A 23,759-nucleotide genomic window follows, 5' to 3' on the forward strand; every position below is an offset into this window, starting at 1 on the left:
CAATGAAGTTAAAATTTGGCAGGCACACCTATAATCAAGTCTGTCGTCATCCCTGTATTTTATCAGGGAGATATCTTAGAAATTCCTAGAAATGAAATAACGGTAACCTCTTTAGAGCCATTATTCAAAATGGCTACAATTGTCAGTGTAGCTGGAAATGTACCATACTCATTTAAAACACATACAGAACAGGTTCATGATCTTTAAATCAGATCCTTTCATGGTTCTCCAGAGATGAACAGAGTAAGAAAAAATACTCTGGACAGACTAAGACATATACTCACAATTACAATATACTTTGGTCAAATGAAATAAACTGAATTCGAGTGCTTGTTACCTGATTGACAATATCAATCGGCCTGATTAAGTCCTTCAATTATTTTTCTCAAATTTCAATTTATAGATCTTGTCATTATGTATATTTCCATGTGATATAAGAAGTATTTTTTTCGATGATTGTGATCTTTAACCTGTTTACCATATAGAGAGCATGGTATTGCCTTGATTGACTGAACACATAGTAACTGTTAATTTAAGAATCATCCAAAATTTTAAGCTACGAGAGCCTTCCATGAATTGGCCTAAATATTTGAACCCGTTAGGTTCATCATTCAGAATTAACATCTTGAAATGTAAGAACTTTTTTTATTATATTTCGTGTGTACAAAAGAACTAGGATTTCTTGATTATGAGGGATTGCCTATCTATACGTTATGCAATCTTTCCTAAGAAGAAATACTGTCTAACGTGCGACAATATTGCAATAATTTAAATTGCCTTTTAATGATAAGGATACGGACCTCCACTGTTAATATTTCTCGGGAATCCGTGTAAACCCAGATTTGATAGTACATTTTGTATTTAGAATGGCAGTTCTCAGTTTTGACAAAGGCTCGGTTTAACAGCTAAACGAGCCCACAATAAAACGTTACATGGTTCCTGTGAAGCTTTTTGACAATCTTCAGCACAACTCTAAGCATTTCTTTAATAAGAACATTTGATATCTCCACTGTACATTACCATACCCCATTCCAAACAGAAAGAATACCTTCAGCTCTTGTTACGATAGCTTTCCAAGAAAGGTGGACGGTGGTACAAATATATGGTTGTGAACTATACTATTTTTCGTGAAATCAAAGAAGAAGTAAGAAGGCGAAATCTGGTTGACAACATCAGTTGAGTTTGAAGGCAAGACCGTATAACAGACTTTTGGCAAACCTTTGAAAACTAACTGTTCCCCTCTGTTGGTTGACTTATTTTTTATTTCATACGAGGCTGAATTTATCGAGGAACTTATCAAAACAGGCAACAAATACTTTGCAAAGTCGATCAGTTTCACTTTCAGAGATATCAAAGACATCTTGTCTTTGAATCAGAAATTTATTGACCACGTCCATCGTATCAACCCACCAGAATTGGAAATCGAGGACACAACAGACTCTTCTACAATAGCTTTCTTATCTCGATCTTTACCTACAATGAACCAACATGGACAGTTTGACATCAAACTGTATGATAAGCGTAATGATTTCAATTTCCCTCGAGTAAAATTTCCATTTCTGGATAGAAACATTCCTGCATCTAAACTATGGTGTACACATGTCGCAGTTGATTCGGCATGTTCCCATTATCAAGACGTTCGAGCAAGACGTTTTTACTGGCGGACAAACTCTCAACACATTGTTTCAAAAGATGCAGATTGATGGAAATAATGGGAAAGTTTTACGGTCGTCATAGTGATGTCAATGACAAATATTCTATTTCCTTGTATGATATGAAGCTGGACGTGTTTGGATTGACCAAGATTTACATGGCGTGTGTCATCGATAAAGCAAAAGACCTTTACTCTTGCGGAACACCCTGTCTTATTTTCTTGTACTTTTTCAGAATCTCCGAGTATATCTTTCTTTTGTTCATAGCTTGCCCTAGTTTCATTGAATTTAAGATTGGTTTATGGTTATGTTGACATGTTAGTCTTGATTCTTGAAGCAAACGACATCATTCGGGAGCACAAAGCATTCATTTTCCTAAATTTTATCCAACAAAAATCTATCTTTTAAAGTTCAAGTTGCTGAGCTATATAAACAACTAAAAACGAGACTCAATGAAGCATCCTTTGTTTTAATATAGAAACGATCATTCAGACCCGTACACATGGCATCCGTAGACTTCCACTTTTAAACAAGGTCTTCTTGAATAAGAGGTGGGATGGAAACGAATAAATCTAGCAACTATGGGCGTTGGTAGATTTTGGAAGTACGGGCTTGATGAATATCTCGCAAGAAATGTCTGAAAGGTAATTAAATATACATACATAGTCATTGAATAAACGGTTCTCATCATTCAGCTCTTTAATCGTTGTATGAATAGGCTATGCCAATTACACTATACTGTACCAATTAAACATTAACAAACAACTAGTCGTTTGGAAAACTTCAGTAGAAATTTCATTATGTGATAAATAACACTTGGTGTTCCAAAAGTCGCTCACTATCATATACTGCTATATATAATTATGCGATCACGACCATTAATAACAGGTAACATCGTGACAATGTTTTAACTGCTTGTTGACATTAATTTCAGCAAAGAATTTCTAGAAGATCAGAAGATTGCTGACATACACAGAGAACATGACAACTTTCCGATTTTTTAAAATTACAAAATGAAGCTGAAATTATTGGGGTGATTTGAGAGGCAAACGGTAGCTACTCTCTAACCCATACCATGATATTTATATACATAGCTTTTTTGTGTAAATATCATCTTTATACGATAGGATGTACATAAACATATAGGTAATGGTTAGGCTACTCTCTAACCTATTGTATTGAAATTTGTTCAGACACATATTATTGCTGCAGTACTCTCTGAACCATTAAATTCATCTCTTTTAACCACAACTTTCATTAGATAAATAAGAAGATAAAAAAGTAACGAGATTTGCACGCAGTTATAAATCGCCTCTATGTTCCAGATTGAAAGCGAAATACAAGATAGTGCACATCGGCATCTATATCAAAAAACCATTTCACCCGATTCTAATTTTCTTAAATCTCCTAAGTTTAAATCCTTTAAGTATCACTATGAGTCATAGTCAATAGTACCTATAGATACAAATCATCAATACAAATTCAGGATTAGATACAGTAAAGACAGAAACTAACTGCATCATACAGCTGTTTTGTCCTTCTAGTCAGTGATGCTGAGAGTCCAGATTTTGGTGTAGTTTAATTCATTATTTGGCTACACTACTGTGTTTAATCTAAAACGTGTATCGAAACGTGCCATTGTTAAAGACATCTTCCCTATACATACATAATCATTTCCGTTCGTGCCGTTGATTTTCTGGAAGATGTTACCGTCAGTGCTGCAGGCTAGGGTGTAGGCTGTCGTGTACTGGGAACGAGAATAGCCTTGGGTCATCACTCTGTAGATCCTAGTCAGGTTACCTGTCGTGGTAATCGTAAATAATTTCTCTTTTACACTTAAAGGTGTATTCTTTCGTGCCACATTTTAATTCATTCGACCAGTTTAGAATGTACACAACTACTTGAAATCGACCTAAATGATCTCATATATGAAAATTATGGAATTTATGGAAATATGAGACTGGTGCACTTCAACATCTAGATTTTGACTTTTCTTTCGATCACTTTGGATTTTCCTCAGTCTTCAATCTTCAGTGATTAAATATGCGAGTTATAAACATCTCGGACAATGGGAGATACTGTTCGTCAATAGTAATCCTCTTTTACAATATAATTACGAGGTGCAAGGGTATAGCATTTTACAGTCGAGGACATCTCCAATTCTGACCTGTAGTCAAAAGTATGAGTCTTGATTTTCACCCTCAAGATATAGTTTAGCTGCAAATCAATATATCTGTTTCATTTTTTTTAAACTGAGTCAATCATTGAATTTAACTTTGATAAAAGCAATTTGAACTTAAATATCAAGTTTATGTTATTAACAAAAAAACATATTTAATTGAGTGTTTCGCACTAATCATCAGACTTCGTTCGCATTATCCACAGGGAAACTAAGTCCAGAAAGGTTTTATGAAATGCTGCTAGAGTTCCTACACAAACACGTCTAGTATTGATATTAATAATCAAATACAGATATAACATATCAATTATTGCAAAGTCGAATACAGTAAATACAATGGAAATATAAACCACTTTGGATAAGAGGAAACGCGTGTCCAATTTAGGCGAAAACAAACATTCATGTTTTCAAATGGAATCAGCGGATCAGATCATACATCTATTGAAAAATTCAATTTACTGTGATGAAATAACCTTAAAACAATGCAACGTTTGTAAAATATTGAACTGAGTTTTTCCTCCATGTAACTTTTTAATTAATCTTATTTGAATACTGGAACGGTTCAGAAAACGTCATTGAAATAATTCAATATTAAAAAATACGAAATTGATTGAATTTTCGGGTAAGTGCACCTCCCAATCTGTTTTTGGACAGTCATCTAAAGTAGGTGTAGACTTATGTAGGAATAAGATATATTATCAACCAGATTATTTGAAGAAGGGAAACGTACACGAGACACATAAGTGATAGTATCTTTTAAAACAAATAATAAGTCAGGTAAAGTATGCCAAAGAATGAATCATAGGAATCATATAGCTGCGAAGTCCTTCTGGGATTCGTCGGTGATGCTAAGGGCCTACATTTTGAAGCCTATGCGGCGACGGAGAAAACTACAAACTGATCGAAATATTAAAATCTAGGTCGGTGCTCCCTAATGCAATAAATTTCATAATTTCCATTGAACTGTCTGAATATTTCAGAAGAATTTTAAGTACACCTGTTAACGTCGTCAGGTGGCGCGCTGTGGTAAAACATTCGCTTCTCACTTAGCCGTCCGGGGTACGACAGGGAGTCACCAGCACGATTGTGTGGGTTTCCACACAAGACCATATCCACAGATAGAATTAGGTCAAGCCACATAAGAAAAACGTTCTTTTTTGTGTGTATACAGTACCATGTTCTTTCTCTACTTACCTAAATCGATCTGGAGCCATGAGTTGGAGTCTTCTCCACACCATCCGTAGCCGCTGGCGGCGTATCTACCATTGGATGGCAAAAGCGTACTGTAGGTTTGGTAGGCAGTCATCTGAGCGTCGGGTATGGTGTACCGGTGCTGTACACCAACAGCCCGACTAGTACATGCTAGAAAAAGAGGGAGAAAACGATATTTCTATCAAACATAGGAACTCTTCTTCGTTTGAAAATCTGAGTTTGAAACAGAAAAAGGATTTCTATGTCCAATTCATTGTTTTAATGATGTGACGTATCACTATGTCACTGAACAAATTTCTTGCTAAATGATATACAGTATAATGTATCATACAACAGGATGATCAGACACCAAACCAGACATAAAAGGTAGAACAATATGAACGTAAAGAGATGTACCATACCATTCACAAAAAAAAAAAAAAAAACCCTCGGATGAAAGGATGCAGCCCAAATTGACATCTCCGCAAAAGTGGTAATTTCAGAATATTCGGTAAAATAGTCTACATTACGTTTATTACAGACTATGCCTTTATAAGTCTGCCTCCCTAAAGTTTTGATATATACATATAATTTAAGATATTGAAAAGTTTGGTCTTGGAATGAAATCACAAAAGACAAAGTGAATACATGTAGGCGATGTCTCGTGGGAACTGATCTTTCTCGCTAAGTGTTTTATATGTAGAGTTAATTGACAAATCATCCAGCAACCCCATCCATCCAAAGTTTCGGAAATCCGCTCCCCCTTTTTCTACAAAAATCTTGACTCCAGTACTCACGCTGTTTTACATACCGTATTCACACTTTTGGCCTCCGAAGGTTATTGTACAGTTACAGGTAAACCCTGCCTTCGTATCCGTACACTCTCCGTTGTTTTGACAAGGATTCGACGTACAATGATCAAATTCTGAAATATAGATTCAATTTACTTATCGTTGAAAAAACAGCACGTAGTAACCACATCTTTAATTAACCATATTATTATACATGTATAAATTACCAAACACATAAATTGAAGATTTCTATTTTATCTGATAACAAAATAATTTTACAGAAATAATCATTTTCCACCACAATATATTGTCATAACAGTAAAGACAAGATACATTATACCTAATGTTTCCATCCTGAAAACAGCATCGGCGTATTTATTATGCGAGTCTAATGCACGGATTGTGAATGAGTAGCTATTGGTTTCATCAGGAACCTCGCCCACCACGTGACCGGTTGTGCCGTTCAGCTTGATACCTGGTGGAAGATCTCCGGCGACAAGCGCGAAGGTGATGGTACCGCCTTCTGGATCCTCAAAGCGAATTCATATTTGTGGTATTTGTAAGTTGCTTCTAACGGTTACATTGAAAATAATACAATTCTACGACCACGGTATGGGATCGCTAAACATATATCTGTGTTTACATTGAATGCTTCACATATTCATGATAGTCGGATGTTATTTTAGTAGAAGACATAAATTTTTTAGAAATCTAGCAATAAAATCTAGTCGAGGAATTCCGACCAGCTGTAGTATCTAGTGTACTAACGTCACATTCACTTTTGTGTACTTTCAGTGTATTGTATAAGTAGTACCTCTGCTTCAAGTTTCAAGTCAACCTTCTCTTCTCCTTTAAAGGTGCCGAAGAATCCAACATGAGCATGCGCAGACCAAACAGGTGGTAAACTAGTAGCAATCTTAAACATTTAAAAAAATCCATTTAAACAACCACTTAAACACGGACAAAAAAAGTTTTTCTATAGACGGTTTCATCCAAATTTAGCAGTGTGTTTACTATCAAAAAGGATGTTCCTCCCATTAAGTGAATTTTACAGTTTAACCATAACAAAATCTAGAATAATTGTCCTGTACAAGTAAACATACAAAGCAGATCGTCATTGTCGAATTACAGAACAGCATACATAACAATGGGCCAGTCAGCGTGAACGGTCACCTGACTATAAAGATCTATAAATAACAGTAACAGTGGTAGTGGGAACAATGATTAAAGGATTAAAACAAATATCATATTAACTATTTAGTTAATAAAAAATACCAACACTGTTCCAGTTTAGCTCCCCTTCCCCCTTCACTGCTTAATGATGCCATTGGAAATGAAGAAGCAGTTTTGTGTTTTGATTTCGGAACGCCAATAAAAATATGTAAATTTTATCAGAACTATGGCAGGATCAATCACTAAAATTTTTAGATCAATCTCACTTGTGGAACTTGAGGATTTTAAAAAAAAATATGTGTTGTTGAAGAAATGAAAGATTTTGCAAACATGTTACAAAATGCCTCCCATTGCTTCCATGTTGAACACCCTCTCATTATTCCTACCAATTTTCAGCTGAATAGTATCAGTGGAACAGGAGAAGAAGTAAACAATTTTCAGACGGTGACTGACCCTTAAAATTAGACCAGTGGTTACATCTAAGGATCAATCCTGGCAAGTTCCAACTGAATACTGCCGGTAGAACTGGACAGGAAGTTTAATATGTGAAGACTGGGAATCACCACCACTTAACTCACTTCATTTCTTGTTGGATATAGAGAATATTCCGCAAAGTTACTAGACTCAGGTCAGTTGTGTGGTATGGTTGAGACCATCGATCTCGCGTACCACAAGTATGATACAGAGAAGATATATGAGCTCTGAGTACAATATATCACCTGGGAATGGATAAAGTAATATTACCTGGATAATGTGACGTAGGTCTACGTCCTCCAAGTACACAGAACCTCCATTTGGTCCGGGCAGTACGTGCAAGTCCTGGGTCATACGACCAGCCTGCCAACAAAGGATAGATTTAAAATGACCAGCCTGCCAACAAAGGATAGACTTACACTGACAAGCCTGCCAACAAAGGACAGACTTACAACGACAAGCCTGCCAACAATGGATAGACTTACAATGACCAGCCTGCCAACAAAGGATAGACTTACAACAAGCAGCCTGTCAACAAAGGATAGACTTACAACAACCAGCCTGCCAACAAAGGATAGATTTACAACAACCAGCCTGCCAACAAAGGATAGGCTTACAATGACCAGCCTGCCAACAAAGGATAGACTTACAACAACCACCTGCCAACAAAGGATAGACTTACAACAACCAGCCTGCCAACAAAGGATAGACTTACAACAACCAGCCTGCCAACAAAGGATAGATGTACATCAACCAGCCTGTCAACAAAGGATAGATTTACAACAACCAGCCTGCCAACAAAGGATAGACTTACAACAACCAGCCTGCCAACAAAGGATAGATGTACATCAACCAGCCTGTCAACAAAGGATAGACTTACAACAACCAGCCTGCCAACAAAGGATAGACTTACAACAACCAGCCTGCCAACAAAGGATAGATGTACATCAACCAGCCTGCCAACAAAGGATAGATGTACATCAACCAGCCTGCCAACAAAGGATAGATGTACATCAACCAGCCTGTCAACAAAGGATAGACTTACAATGACCAGCCTGCCAACAAAGGATAGACTTACAACAAGCAGCCTGTCAACAAAGGATAGACTTACAACAACAAGCCTGCCAACAAAGGATAGACTTACAACAACCAGCCTGCCAACAAAGGATAGATGTACATCAACCAGCCTGCCAACAAAGGATAGATGTACATCAACCAGCCTGTCAACAAAGGATAGACTTACAATGACCAGCCTGCCAACAAAGGATAGACTTACAACAAGCAGCCTGTCAACAAAGGATAGACTTACAACAACCAGCCTGCCAACAAAGGATAGATTTACAACAACCAGCCTGCCAACAAAGGATAGATTTACAACAACCAGCCTGCCAACAAAGGATAGATTTACATCAACCAGCCTGCCAACAAAGGATAGACTTACAACAACCAGCCTGCCAACAAAGGATAGATGTACATCAACCAGCCTGTCAACAAAGGATAGATGTACATCAACCAGCCTGTCAACAAAGGATAGACTTACAATGACCAGCCTGCCAACAAAGGATAGACTTACAATGACCAGCCTGTCAACAAAGAATAGACTTACAACAACCAGCCTGCCAACAAAGGATAGATTTACAACAACCAGCCTGCCAACAAAGGATAGGCTTACAATGACCAGCCTGCCAACAAAGGATAGACTTACAACAACCACCTGCCAACAAAGGATAGACTTACAACAACCAGCCTGTCAACAAAGGATAGACTTACAACAACCAGCCTGCCAACAAAGGATAGATGTACATCAACCAGCCTGTCAACAAAGGATAGACTTACAATGACCAGCCTGCCAACAAAGGATAGACTTACAACAAGCAGCCTGTCAACAAAGGATAGACTTACAACAACCAGCCTGCCAACAAAGGATAGATTTACAACAACCAGCCTGCCAACAAAGGATAGGCTTACAATGACCAGCCTGCCAACAAAGGATAGACTTACAACAACCACCTGCCAACAAAGGATAGACTTACAACAACCAGCCTGCCAACAAAGGATAGACTTACAACAACCACCTGCCAACAAAGGATAGACTTACAACAACCAGCCTGTCAACAAAGGATAGACTTACAACAACCAGCCTGCCAACAAAGGATAGATGTACATCAACCAGCCTGTCAACAAAGGATAGACTTACAATGACCAGCCTGCCAACAAAGGATAGACTTACAACAAGCAGCCTGTCAACAAAGGATAGACTTACAACAACCAGCCTGCCAACAAAGGATAGATTTACAACAACCAGCCTGCCAACAAAGGATAGGCTTACAATGACCAGCCTGCCAACAAAGGATAGACTTACAACAACCACCTGCCAACAAAGGATAGACTTACAACAACCAGCCTGCCAACAAAGGATAGACTTACAACAACCAGCCTGCCAACAAAGGATAGATTTACAACAACCAGCCTGCCAACAAAGGATAGATGTACATCAACCAGCCTGTCAACAAAGGATAGATTTACAACAACCAGCCTGCCAACAAAGGATAGACTTACAATGACCAGCCTGCCAACAAAGAATAGATTTACCACAACCAGCCTGCCAACAAAGGATAGATTACAACAACCAGCCTACAACAACCAGCCTGCCAACAAAGGATAGACTTACAACAACCACCTGCCAACAAAGGATAGATTTACAACAACCAGCCTGTCAACAAAGGATAGACTTACAACAACCAGCCTGCCAGCAAAGGATAGACTTACAATGACCAGCCTGCCAACACAGGATAGATGTACATCAACCAGCCTGCCTACAAAGGATAGACTTACAATGACCAGCCTGCCAACAAAGGATAGACTTACAATGACCAGCCTGCCAACAAAGGATAGACTTACAACAACCAGCCTGCCAACAATGGATAGATTTACATCAACCAGCCTGTTAACAAAGGAAAGACTCTAGTGAGGATGTAGTTAACGTCTATATCTATACAAAGAATGTACACACACGTGAATCTTTTGTTTTTATTTAATTAGATATAAGCTTTCTTTTACCCTTTTTTATCAGAAGTATACTTGCTAGTATTCAATCCAATTAACAATTTGGCTTCAGAGTTTTCAATGTGCTTCTATAAATAGGCAAACATGTTTCCTTGTAGAATAAACATCGTGATTTATTGTACTATCCGATGATATCGATATAACGTAAAATATCGTAGGTCGTCAGGTTTGAGTTCAGTAACGTATTAATAAGGCACAATACACCTTGTTTATTGAATATCAAAATATTAGATGCTGACAGATACAACTAAGAAGCGTCCTGTTATCGTAGATCGTAAAGTTATCCAATAACACCTCTGGGAGTCTGCAATGATTATAAGGAAGGTATTACGTTCAAGCATGTTGTTTCTGGTTATCTCTCTCGGGAAATTTCAGACATTCAAGTTACCTGTAAGGAAACGTTACCGTCATCCTGGGCCGCTACGACGACACTCGGGTATCTGATGTCGAAAACTCTGAAATGGGAAACCTTATTGTAGAACATGACAACTTGATGTCTAACATTCTGAAATGGGAAACCTTATTATAGAACATGACAACTTGATGTCTAACATTCTGAAATGGGAAACCTTATTATAGAACATGACAACTTGATGTCTAACATTCTGAAATGGGAAACCTTATTATAGAACATGACAACTTGATGTCTAACATTCTGAAATGGGAAACCTTATTATAGAACATGACAACTTGGTGTCTAACATTCTGAAATGGGAAACCTTATTATAGAACATGACAACTTGATGTCTAACATTCTGAAATGGGAAACCTTATTATAGAACATGACAACTTGGTGTCTAACATTCTGAAATGGAAACCTTATTATAGAACATGACAACTTGATGTCTAACATTCTGAAATGGAAAACCTCTGAAATAGGAAACTTTGTTGTAGAACATGACCACGTGATATCTAACATCCTGAAATGGGAAACCTTGTTGTAGAACATGACCACGTGATATCTAACATCCTGAAATGGGAAACCTTGTTGTAGAACATGGCTACGTGATGTCAAACTCTCCGATATAGGAAATTTTTTTTATAAAGCATGACTACGTGGTGTCAAATACTGCGAAATGAGAAACATTGTAAATCACAAGTACGTGATGCCTAACTGTCCGAAATGGGAAACCTTAGTTCAGGGTAAAACCTTATCAAACAAACAAAAATGGGAAAGACTACTCCGATTACACAACCACCATTGTCATGGTCAGTTTATGTACATCTCACATTCAATATGGGGCTCCGTTTTAGTAATTCTTCACAATGTGAAAAATTTGTTTTCGAATTACCCCTAAATATAAGTAAAGAAAATCAGACGATTCCATTGTTTTCCTTTCGATCCGCTGTCTCTGGCCAATTTCTCTCTCTGACACTTTCACTCTCACTTAGTACATCCAGGCATAACAGATATTTTGTTTATAATTGTTCTATTTACATAGTTTGAATTTTCGTTCTTGAAAATTTAGTTTTAGAGTATCCAGAGTAAACACTGAAAAGCATTCTGTCGAAACGTGCTCTTTGGAGTACTTTTATCAGCTCTCGGGATGGCTTTGAGAAATACGTTGTGAAATATATCGAAAGGAGACAAAAGAAAATGAATCCGCAAATGACGTACAAGTACATTGTAGATTGTGGAGACATCTCGGTTCTTCTCTTCATTCATTATTACTACGGCTTATATTTAAAGGAAAAACGAGTAAAGAAATATAGAAATAGTAAATAAATGTGTTCCTTTCCTAACACAGGCTGTACTGTAAAGCACACGTAATAGAACAGTTTCTGATGGAAAAACTTACGTCTCTTTTCTATTCATAGGAGGAATACAAAGATTGTACAAAAGACACACAAGTGAATAACACCTTTTAATACAAAGTTTGTACAAAAGACACACAAGTGAATAACACCTTTAAATACAAGGATTGTACGAAAGACACACAAGTAATTACCATTTTTCAATGGTCAAATATTAGATAGAGTAAAGAATAACAATGAATTCCACTGCATCATACTGCTGTTTCCTCCTTCCAGGACTCGTCAGTGAAGCTACATCATACTGCTGTTTCCTCCTTCCAGGACTCGTCAGTGATGCTACGTCATACTGCTGTTTCCTCCTTCCAGGACTCGTCAGTGATTCTACATCATACTGCTGTTTCCTCCTTCCAGGACTCGTCAGTGATTTTCCTGAATTTTGAAGCCTAGGAGGCGACTGAGGAAAATCTAAAGTGATTGAATTTTTTTCAAATCTAGACGGGTGCAGCAACCCCATAATTAAATAAATTGGCAGTAGGGGAAAGTGAAGGCCTATTACACATGTTGTCATTAAGCCTATTACACGACATGTTGTCAGTATGGCTACTACATGGACATGTTGTCAGTATGCCTATTACATGACACGTTGTCATTAAGCCTATTACATGACATGTTGCCATTATGCCTATTGCATGACATGTTGCCATTATGCCTATTGCATGACATGTTGTCAGTATGCCTATTATATGACATTTGTCAATAAGCCTATTACATGATATGTTGTCAGTATGCCTATTACATGGACACGTTGTCATTAAGCCTATTACATGACACGTTGTCATTATGTCTATTACATGACACGTTGTCAGTATGCCTATTACATGGACACGTTGTCATTAAGCCTATTACATGACATGATGTCTTTAAGCCTATTACATGACATGTTGTCAGTATGCCTATTACATGACATGTTGTCATTAAGCCTATTACATGAAATGTTGTCATTATTCATATTTCATGACACGTTATCATTATGCCTGTTTTATGACACGTTGTCAGTATGCCTATTACAGGACACGTTGTCATTAAGCCTATTACAGGACATGATGTCTTTAAGCCTATTACATGGACACGTTGTCATTAAGCCTATTACATGACACGTTGTCATTAAGCCTATTACATGACATGTTGTCAGTATGGCTATTGCATGACACGTTGTCATTAAGCCAATTATATGATATGTTGTCATAAAGCCTATTACATGACATGTTGTCATTATGTTTAGTACATGAAACGTTGTTGTGTATTACCTGATATGTAGTCATTATGCCTATTACATGGACACGTTGTCAATAAGCCTATTACATGACACGTTGTCATTAAGCCTATTACATGACACGTTGTCATTATGTTTATTACATGACATGTTGTCAGTATGGCTATTACATGACACGTTGTCATTAAGGCTATTTCATGACATGTTGTCAGTATGGCTATTACATGACATGATGTCTTTAAGCCTATTACATGACATGTTGTCAGTATGCCTATTACATGACATGTTGTCATTAAGCCTATTACATTACACGTTGTTATTAAGCATATTACATGACGCGTTGTCATTAAGCCTATTACATGACATGATGTCAGTATGCCTATTATATGACATTTGTCAATAAGCCTATTACATGATATGTTGTCAGTATGCCTATTACATGGACACGTTGTCATTAAGCCTATTACATGACACGTTGTCATTAAGCCTATTACATGACACGTCATTAATCCTATTACATGACACGTTGTCATTTAGCCTAGTTCATGACATGTTGTCAGTATGCCTATTACATAACATGTTGTCATTAAGCCTATTACATGATATGTTGTTAGTATGGCTATTACATGACATGATGTCTTTAAGCCTATTACATGACATGTTGTCATTAAGCCTATTACATGGACACGATTGTCATTAAGCCTATTACATGACATGCCTTTAAGCCTATTACATGGACACGTTGTTATTATGTCTATTACATGACATGTTGTCAGTATGGCTATTACATGACATGATGTCTTTAAGGCTATCACATGACATGTTGTCATTAAGCCTATTACATCACACGTTGTCATTAAGCCTATTACATGAAACGTTGTTGTCTATTACATGACACGTTGTCATTTAGTCTATTACATGACATGATGTCTTTAAGCCTATTAAATGACATGTTGTCATTATGTCTATTACATGACATGTTGTCAGTATGGCTATTACATGACATGATGCATTTAAGCCTATTACATGATATGTTGTCATTATGCCAATTGCATGACACGTTGTCAGTATGCCTATTACATGACACGTTGTCATTAAGCCTATTACATGACACGTTGTAAGTATGCCTATTACATGACAAGTTGTCATTAAGCCTATTACATGACATGTTGTCAGTATGCCTATTACATGACACGTTGTCATTAAGCCTATTACATGACACGTTGTTGTCCATTACATGACACGTTGTCATTAAGCCTATTATATGACATGTTGTCATTAAGTCTATTACATGACATGATGTCTTTAAGCCTATTAAATGACACGTTGTTATTAAGCCTATTACATGACGCGTTGTCATTAAGCCTATTACATGACATGTTGTCATTAAGCCTATTACATTACACGTTGTTATTAAGCATATTACATGACGCGTTGTCATTAAGTCTATTACATGACATGATGTCTTTAAGCCTATTAAATGACACGTTGTTATTAAGCCTATTACATGACGCGTTGTCATTAAGCCTATTACATGACATGTTGTCATTAAGCCTATTACATGGACACGTTGTTATTAAGCCTATTACATGACGCGTTGTCATTAAGTCTATTACATGACATGATGTCTTTAAGCCTATTACATGACATGATGCCTTTAAGCCTATTAATGACATGTTGTCATTAAGCCCATTAGATGACACGTTGTCATTAAGCCTATTACATGATATGTTGTCAGTATGGCTATTACATGACATGATGTCTTTAAGCCTATTACATGATATGTTGTCAGTATGGCTATTACATGACATGATGTCTTTAAGCCTATTAAATGACACGTTGTTATTAAACCTATTACATGACGCGTTGTCATTATGTCTATTACATGATATGTTGTCAGTATGGCTATTACATGACATGATGTCTTTAAGCCTATTACATGACACGTTGTCATTAAGCCTATTACATGATATATTGTCATTATGTCTATTACATGACATGATGTCTATAAGCCTATTACATGACACGTTGTCATTAAGCCTATTACACGACACGTTGTCATTATGTCTATTACATGACATGTTGTCAGTATGGCTATTACATGACATGATGTCTTTAAGGCTATTACATGACATGTTGTCATTAAGCCTATTACATGACATGTTGTCAGTATGTCTATTACATGACATGTTGTCAGTATGCCTATTACATGACATGTTGTCATTAAGCCTATTACATGGACACGTTGTTATTAAGCCTATTACATGACGCGTTGTCATTAAGTCTATTACATGACATGTTGTCAGTATGGCTATTACATGACTTGATGTCTTTAAGCCTATAACATGACATGATGCCTTTAAGCCTATTAATGACATGTTGTCATTAAGCCCATTACATGAAATGTTTGTCATTTTGCCTACAGGAATATTATCTGAATTGGGCATAATTACTTTAAACACTTGTCATCCGCTAATGAAAGGTTATTATAGAAACACAAGGTACTTACAAACAAACTACATAAGTACCTATAAAGAAGTTATTATTATCAACATCTCCTGTACTAATGTATTTTAAATCTATATGTTCGTTGATACACGTGTACAATATTAGAATATGATAATAAATATTTCCCTTATTGATAAAACAAAGATCTATCAGGCCAGTCATCCTATCAATTTACAATATATAAACTTACCCATCATCTGCTGCAGTCGCTGTAACTAAAAGTAGTAAAACAATCATTCTTCTCGGCGGTCAAAACAAGCACGTCTGTAAAACTTCCGGCAATTCTCCAGACCTGTCGTTATCCCCGCGATTTTATCCTCGATTTCTCTGTTGCATAGCAGTATAAGGATTCTAGTTAATGTCTGAGATCAGACGATTTAGACTGGTTCTCGGTTACATTGCTTGACATTAAATATACTGTGTTAGCTCAGACACAGGATTCTTAACTATGGTGTGTGACTTACGTAAACCAAACAATAGATATTTATATCAATGTTGACAAATGTCTCCCCTCTGACTAACTAACGGTTAAATTCCCTACCACATCAACTCTGTCTATGACAAACACCGATACTATCGTTACATTAGTAACAAGAATCCCATTTGACTCAGCTTCAGCAACATGTAAAAGTTTTTATACTGAAATGAAATATAAGAATACAAATGTCTCTAATGAATCTGAGGGTTTAACTACAGACTGATAAATAGACCTTGTAAGAAGAGGAGGGCACGGGTCACGGTATCCATGGTCTATGTACTACTGAGACCGATAAATAGACCTTGTTAGAAGAGGGGGACACGGGTCACGGTATCCATGGTCTATGTACTACTGAGACCGATAAATAGACCTTGTTAGAAGAGGGGGACACGGGTCACGGTATCCATGGTCTATGTACTACTGAGACCGATAAATAGACCTTGTTAGAAGAGGAGGACACGGGTCACGGTATCCATGGTCTATGTACTACTGAGACCGATAAATAGACCTTGTTAGAAGAGGGGGACACGGGTCACGGTATCCGTGGTCTGTGTACTACTGAGACCGATAAATAGACCTTGTTAGAAGAGGAGGACACGGGTCACGGTATCCGTGGTCTATGTACTACTGAGACCGATAAATACATCTTGTTAGAAGAGGGGGACACGGGTCACGGTATCCGTGGTCTATGTACTACTGAGACCGATAAATAGACCTTGTTAGAAGAGGGGGACACGGGTCACCGTATCTGTGGTCTATGTACTACTGAGACCGATAAATACATCTTGTTAGAAGAGGGGGACACGGGTCACCGTATCCGTGGTCTGTGTACTTATGAGATCGATAAATACATCTTGTTAGAAGAGGAGGGCACGGGTCACCGTATCCGTGGTCTGTGTACTTTTGAGACCGGTAAATACATCATGTTAGAAGAGGAGGGCACGGGTCACCGTATCCGTGGTCTGTGTACTTTTGAGACCGGTAAATACATCATGTTAGAAGAGGAGGGCACGGGTCACCGTATCCGTGGTCTGTGTACTTTTGAGACCGGTAAATACATCATGTTAGAAGAGGAGGGCACGGGTCACTGTATCCGTGGTCTGTGTACTACTGAGACCGATAAATAGACCTTGTTAGAAGAGGAGGACACGGGTCACGGTATCCATGGTCTATGTACTACTGAGACCGATAAATAGACCTTGTAAGAAGAGGAGGGCACGGGTCACGGTATCCGTGGTCTATGTACTACTGAAACCGATCAATAGACCTTGTTAGAAGAGGAGGGCACGGGTCACGGTATCCGTGGTCTATGTACTACTGAAACCGATAATTGACCTTGTTAGAAGAGGAGGGCACGGGTCACGGTATCCATGGTCTATGTACTACTGAGACCGATAAATAGACCTTGTAAGAAGAGGAGGGCACGGGTCACGGTATCCGTGGTCTATGTACTACTGAAACCGATCAATAGACCTTGTTAGAAGAGGAGGGCACGGGTCACGGTATCCGTGGTCTATGTACTACTGAAACCGATAATTGACCTTGTTAGAAGAGGAGGGCACGGGTCACGGTATCCATGATCCTTAACGAGGTTTTAGTTGAAGAGAGCAATCCCTGTCGAAATTTTAGTTGATGATAGATCGCTTACAGGGTTTCAGTTGAAGAGAGAGCTCTCTACCAAAGGTTCAATTGAATGAAGGGAGATTCCTGACAAAGGATCAATTGAAGAGAGATTTCTAACGTAGTTTTAGTTGAAGAGAGATTCCTGATAAAGGATTAATTGAAGAAAGATTCCTGACAAAGGATTAATTGAATGAAGAGAGATTTATAACAAAGGTTTAATTGAAGAGATTTCTAACGTAGTTTTAGTTGAAGAGAGATTCCTGACAAAGGATTAACTGAATGAAGAGAGATTTCTAACAAAGGTTTAATTGAAGAGATTTCTAACGTAGTTTTAGTTGAAGAGAGATTCCTGACAAAGGATTAACTGAATGAAGAGAGATTTCTAACAAAGGTTTAATTGAAGAGATTTCTAACGTAGTTTTAGTTGAAGAGAGATTCCTGACAAAGGATTAACTGAATGAAGAGATATTTCTAACAAAGGTTTAATTGAAGAGATTTCTAACGTAGTTTTAGTTGAAGAGAGATTCCTGACAAAGGATTAATTGAATGAAGAGAGATTTCTAACAAAGGTTTAATTGAAGAGAGATTTCTAACGTAGTTTTAGTTGAAGAGAGATTCCTGACAAAGGATTAATTGAATGAAGAGAGATTCCCGACAAAGGATTAATTGAATGAAGAGAGATTCCTAACAAAGGATTAATTGAAGAGAGATTTCTATGGTAGTTTTTAGTTGAAGAGAATGATCAACAAGACCTTAAAAATGGTTTCAGCTGTAACATGTAAACAGCATAGGTGGCTGGAGAGATGTACCTGTTGCTTTTGTTGTAAGAAACACTTGGGGTTAGCGGGTGATGTAGAAAAGTATGTCTTGTCCTTGATTTCCGATTCTGGTGGGTTTATTCGATAGACATGGTCAATAAATGTCTTACTACTCAATGAGACATCATCAAGATGATTGGGGGATCTAACATAGGTAACTATATACCAATAGTCGGTTGAAGATCTAACATAGGTAATTATATACCAATAGTGTGTTGGTAGATCTAACATAGGTAACTATATACCAATAGTGTGTTGGTAGATCTAACATAGGTAACTATATACCAATAGTCTGTTGAAGATCTAACATAGGTAACTATATATCAATAGTGTGTTGAAGATCTTACATAGGTAACTATACACCAATAGTGTGTTGGTAGATCTAACATAGGTAACTATATACCAATAGTGTGTTGGTAGATCTAACATAGGTAACTATATACCAATAGTGTGTTGGTAGATCTAACATAGGTAACTATATACAAATAGTGTGTTGGTAGATCTAACATAGGTAACTATATACCAATAGTGTGTTGGTAGATCTAACATAGGTAACTATATACCAATAGTGTGTTGAAGATCTAACATAGGTAACTATATACCAATAGTGTGTTGGTAGATCTAACATAGGTAACTATATACCAATAGTGTGTTGAAGATCTAACATAGGTAACTATATACCAATAGTGTGTTGAAGATCTAACATAGGTAACTATATACCAATAGTCTGTTGGTAGATCTAACATAGGTAAATATATACCAGTAGTCTGTTGGTAGATCTAACATAGGTAACTATATACCAATAGTGTGTTGGTAGATCTAACATAGGTAACTATATACCAATAGTCTGTTGGTAGATCTAACATAGGTAAATATATACCAGTAGTCTGTTGGTAGATCTAACATAGGTAACTATATACCAATAGTGTGTTGGTAGATCAAACATAGGTAACTATACACCAATAGTGTGTTGGAAGATCTAACATAGGTAACTATATACCAATAGTGTGTTGGTAGATCTAACATAGGTAACTATATACCAATAGTGTGTTGGTAGATCTAACATAGGTAACTATATACCAATAGTGTGTTGGTAGATCTAACATAGGTAACTATATACCAATAGTGTGTTGGTAGATCTAACATAGGTAACTATATACCAATAGTGTGTTGAAGATCTAACATAGGTAACTATATACCAATAGTGTGTTGGTAGATCTAACATAGGTAACTATATACCAATAGTGTGTTGAAGATCTAACATAGGTAACTATATACCAATAGTGTGTTGAAGATCTAACATAGGTAACTATATGTTGGTAGATCTAACATAGGTAACTATATACCAATAGTGTGTTGGAAGATCTAACATAGGTAACTATATACCAATAGTGTGTTGGTTAGATCTAACATAGGTAACTATATACCAATAGTGTGTTGGTAGATCTAACATAGGTAACTATATACCAATAGTGTGTTGAAGATCTAACATAGGTAACTATATACCAATAGTGTGTTGTGTTGGAAGATCTAACATAGGTAACTATATACCAATAGTGTGTTGTGTTGGTAGATTTAACATAGGTAACTATATACCAAAAGTGTGTTGTGTTGGTAGATCTAACATAGGTAACTATATACCAATAGTGTGTTGAAGATCTAACATAGGTAACTATACACCAATAGTGTGTTGGAAGATCTAACATAGGTAACTATATACCAATAGTGTGTTGAAGATCTAACATAGGTAACTATATACCAATAGTGTGTTGAAGATCTAACATAGGTAACTATATACCAATAGTGTGTTGGTAGATCTAACATAGGTAACTATATACAAATAGTGTGTTGGTAGATCTAACATAGATAACTATATACCAATAGTGTGTTCGTAGATCTAACATAGGTAACTATATACCAATAGTGTGTTGAAGATCTAACATAGGTAACTATATACCAATAGTGTGTTGGTAGATCTAACATAGGTAACTATATACCAATAGTGTGTTGAAGATCTAACATAGGTAACTATACACCAATAGTGTGTTGAAGATCTAACATAGGTAACTATATACCAATAGTGTGTTGGAAGATCAATAGTCTGTTGAAGATCTAACATAGGTAACTATATACCAATAGTGTGTTGTAGATCTAACATAGATCTAACATAGGTAACTATATACCAATAGTGTGTTGGTAGATCTAACATAGGTAACTATATACCAATAGTTGTGTTGGAAGATCTAACATAGGTAACTATATACCAATAGTGTGTAACTATATACCAATAGTGTGTTGGTAGATCTAACATAGGTAACTATATACCAATAGTGTGTTGGAAGATCTAACATAGGTAACTATATACCAATAGTGTGTTGGTAGATCTAACATAGGTAACTATATACCAATAGTGTGTTGGTAGATCTAACATAGGTAACTATATACCAATAGTGTGTTGGTAGATCAAACATAGGTAACTATACACCAATAGTGTGTTGGAAGATCTAACATAGGTAACTATATACCAATAGTGCGTTGGAAGATCTAACATAGGTAACTATATACCAATAGTGTGTTGGTAGATCTAACATAGGTAACTATATACCAATAGTGTGTTGGTAGATCTAACATAGGTAACTATATACCAATAGTGTGTTGGTACTAACATATACCAATAGTGTGTTGAAGATCTAACATAGGTAACTATATACCAATAGTGTGTTGGTAGATCTAACATAGGTAACTATATACCAATAGTGTGTTGGTAGATCTAACATACGTAACTATATACCAATAGTGTGTTGAAGATCTAACATAGGTAACTATATACCAATAGTGTGTTGGTAGATCTAACATACGTAACTATATACCAATAGTGTGTTGAAGATCTAACATAGGTAACTATATACCAATAGTGTGTTGGTAGATCTAACATAGGTAACTATATACCAATAGTGTGTTGGTAGATCTAACATAGGTAACTATATACCAATAGTGTGTTGAAGATCTAACATAGGTAACTATACACCAATAGTGTGTTGGTAGATCTAACATAGGTAACTATATACCAATAGTGTTTTGGAATATTTAACCAGCAAACTCAACAAAGATGTCTTCAACCAAACCTTTGATCATTTTTCTTTTTTTTTTTTTTTTCTTTGCACATGTCTTCTTTGATATGAATGTATACATTAAATATGTTTCAGTATAATGTGACAGTTATATATCTGTACTGCAGTTCACCCTTCTTTGAAAAGAGAACTCTCATAACAAGAGAAGAAGGCATTTCTTTGATTAGAATTGTGTATGGTACAATTTTAGTGAATGGAGTAGAAAACTCAGTGATATCTCATTTAGATATTGTACAGCAAAAGAACAAATGTTATTATGATCTTTTTTTATTCATACATGGAAATGCACATCTGATCTATAAAAATAAAGATAAAAAAGATAAAAGATAAAAAGGATATCATTATATAGTACTTTTATTGCATTTTTATTTTATCAATACTATATGAGAAAATTCAAATTTAAACATCCATCTGTGAAATACAACTTTAAATTCTTATCTCAGTTTTCTAATATATTGAAAAAGTGACCTGTGGGTTTTAAATCTAATTCATCTAACCTTTAAATGATTTGGAGGAAGCAATGAAAACAATGATTAAATGATGAATTATAAATAACAGAACAACAAATCAACAACATCTTCTTCCTATCAGTTTCACAATATTCTCACAATAACGCTAATGGTACTGGAGAAGAAGTTTAAGATGTGTTTTTCAACATGATGGATTTCAGACTGACCTAAAAAAAATAGGCACTTTGTGTTTCAGGCAGGATTGAGCTGAGTCCCAGTGGTGGAGCTTCAGGTTAAAATGTGTTTTCAACATGGTGGATTTCAGACTGACCAAGAAAACCAGAGTTGCATCATGTTACAAGATAGCTTTTTTTGTTGTCATGGCAATGAAGATAAAACTTTGTTGGATTCCTTTAATTTACATAACATCAGGCCAACTTCCAACTCAATAGCAGCAGTGGGACTGGAGAATTTTCAAAGTGTTTTTAAAGATGGCAATCATGGCACACATAATGGATTTAGGGACACATTGAAAAATATGACACTTGAAAGAAGTTTATTACAATAAGTGTTTCTCAGGGATTATGGACTGATCCCAAAATAACAGCAGTTTGTCAAGATCATTGCAGGAACATTCCAGATAATATTAAACAAGAAAGGATTCTAAAATGCAAACATTTATGCACATAAAAGACACAGCAACTATAGATGATCCTCACTATACAGAGGAGAGAGCTAATCTTAAACACCTGTGAACCTCAAATGATAAAAATTGTGATTATTTAATATCTTTATAGTAATCAATTGTTCTTCTGCCTGATCCAGGCTCTTCTGAAAAGTTCCACTCTATCTACAGGTCAGTACAGGTATGTGTCACCAAACTAAATAACATGCGTTTCTTGTCTACTCTTTGTACAACTAAGTGAAACACTGCTTCTGGCACAATATCAATCGCTATTAAGATAAAAAATCTTGATAATCCTAGGTACATATGTATGTGTAGTAATTCAGTGTAATATATATAATGTACATTATATCTTAAACCATTATCAAATGCAGGTTTATCACAGACTGAGTAACATGCTAGAATAAATAATGAAAAAGGCAACAGCAACAATCTTTACATGACATCAGTCACAAATCTTGTGACTTCTTTCACATGACAATCTCATAAGTACATCACATGTAAAATAATATA

The 23,759-nt window shown here is 36.3% G+C and overlaps 2 protein-coding genes across 2 annotated transcripts; one reads left to right on the plus strand and one right to left on the minus strand.

Annotated features, from left to right (window-relative positions):
* Nucleotides 1-2,136: 2,136 nt before the first annotated feature.
* LOC132545762 (EGF-like repeat and discoidin I-like domain-containing protein 3) lies at nt 2,137-16,299 on the minus strand. Its single transcript, XM_060209451.1, has 9 exons — nt 16,253-16,299; nt 10,915-10,981; nt 7,731-7,823; nt 6,628-6,729; nt 6,154-6,343; nt 5,834-5,947; nt 5,026-5,193; nt 3,319-3,452; nt 2,137-2,289 (listed from the first exon to the last, which is right to left on the minus strand). The coding sequence occupies exons 1-9, from the start codon at nt 16,297-16,299 to the stop codon at nt 2,137-2,139; spliced, it is 1,068 nt and encodes a 355-aa protein (XP_060065434.1).
* On the plus strand, nt 7,848-9,301 carry LOC132545732 (mucin-3B-like). The gene is made up of 2 exons (XM_060209421.1): nt 7,848-8,402; nt 8,495-9,301. The coding sequence occupies exons 1-2, from the start codon at nt 7,848-7,850 to the stop codon at nt 9,299-9,301; spliced, it is 1,362 nt and encodes a 453-aa protein (XP_060065404.1).
* Nucleotides 16,300-23,759: the final 7,460 nt, after the last annotated feature.

Source organism: Ylistrum balloti, unplaced genomic scaffold, assembly GCF_031769215.1.
Source record: "Ylistrum balloti isolate Yb309-2 unplaced genomic scaffold, AGI_CSIRO_Ybal_v1 Utg369856, whole genome shotgun sequence".
NCBI lineage: Eukaryota > Metazoa > Mollusca > Bivalvia > Pectinida > Pectinidae > Ylistrum > Ylistrum balloti.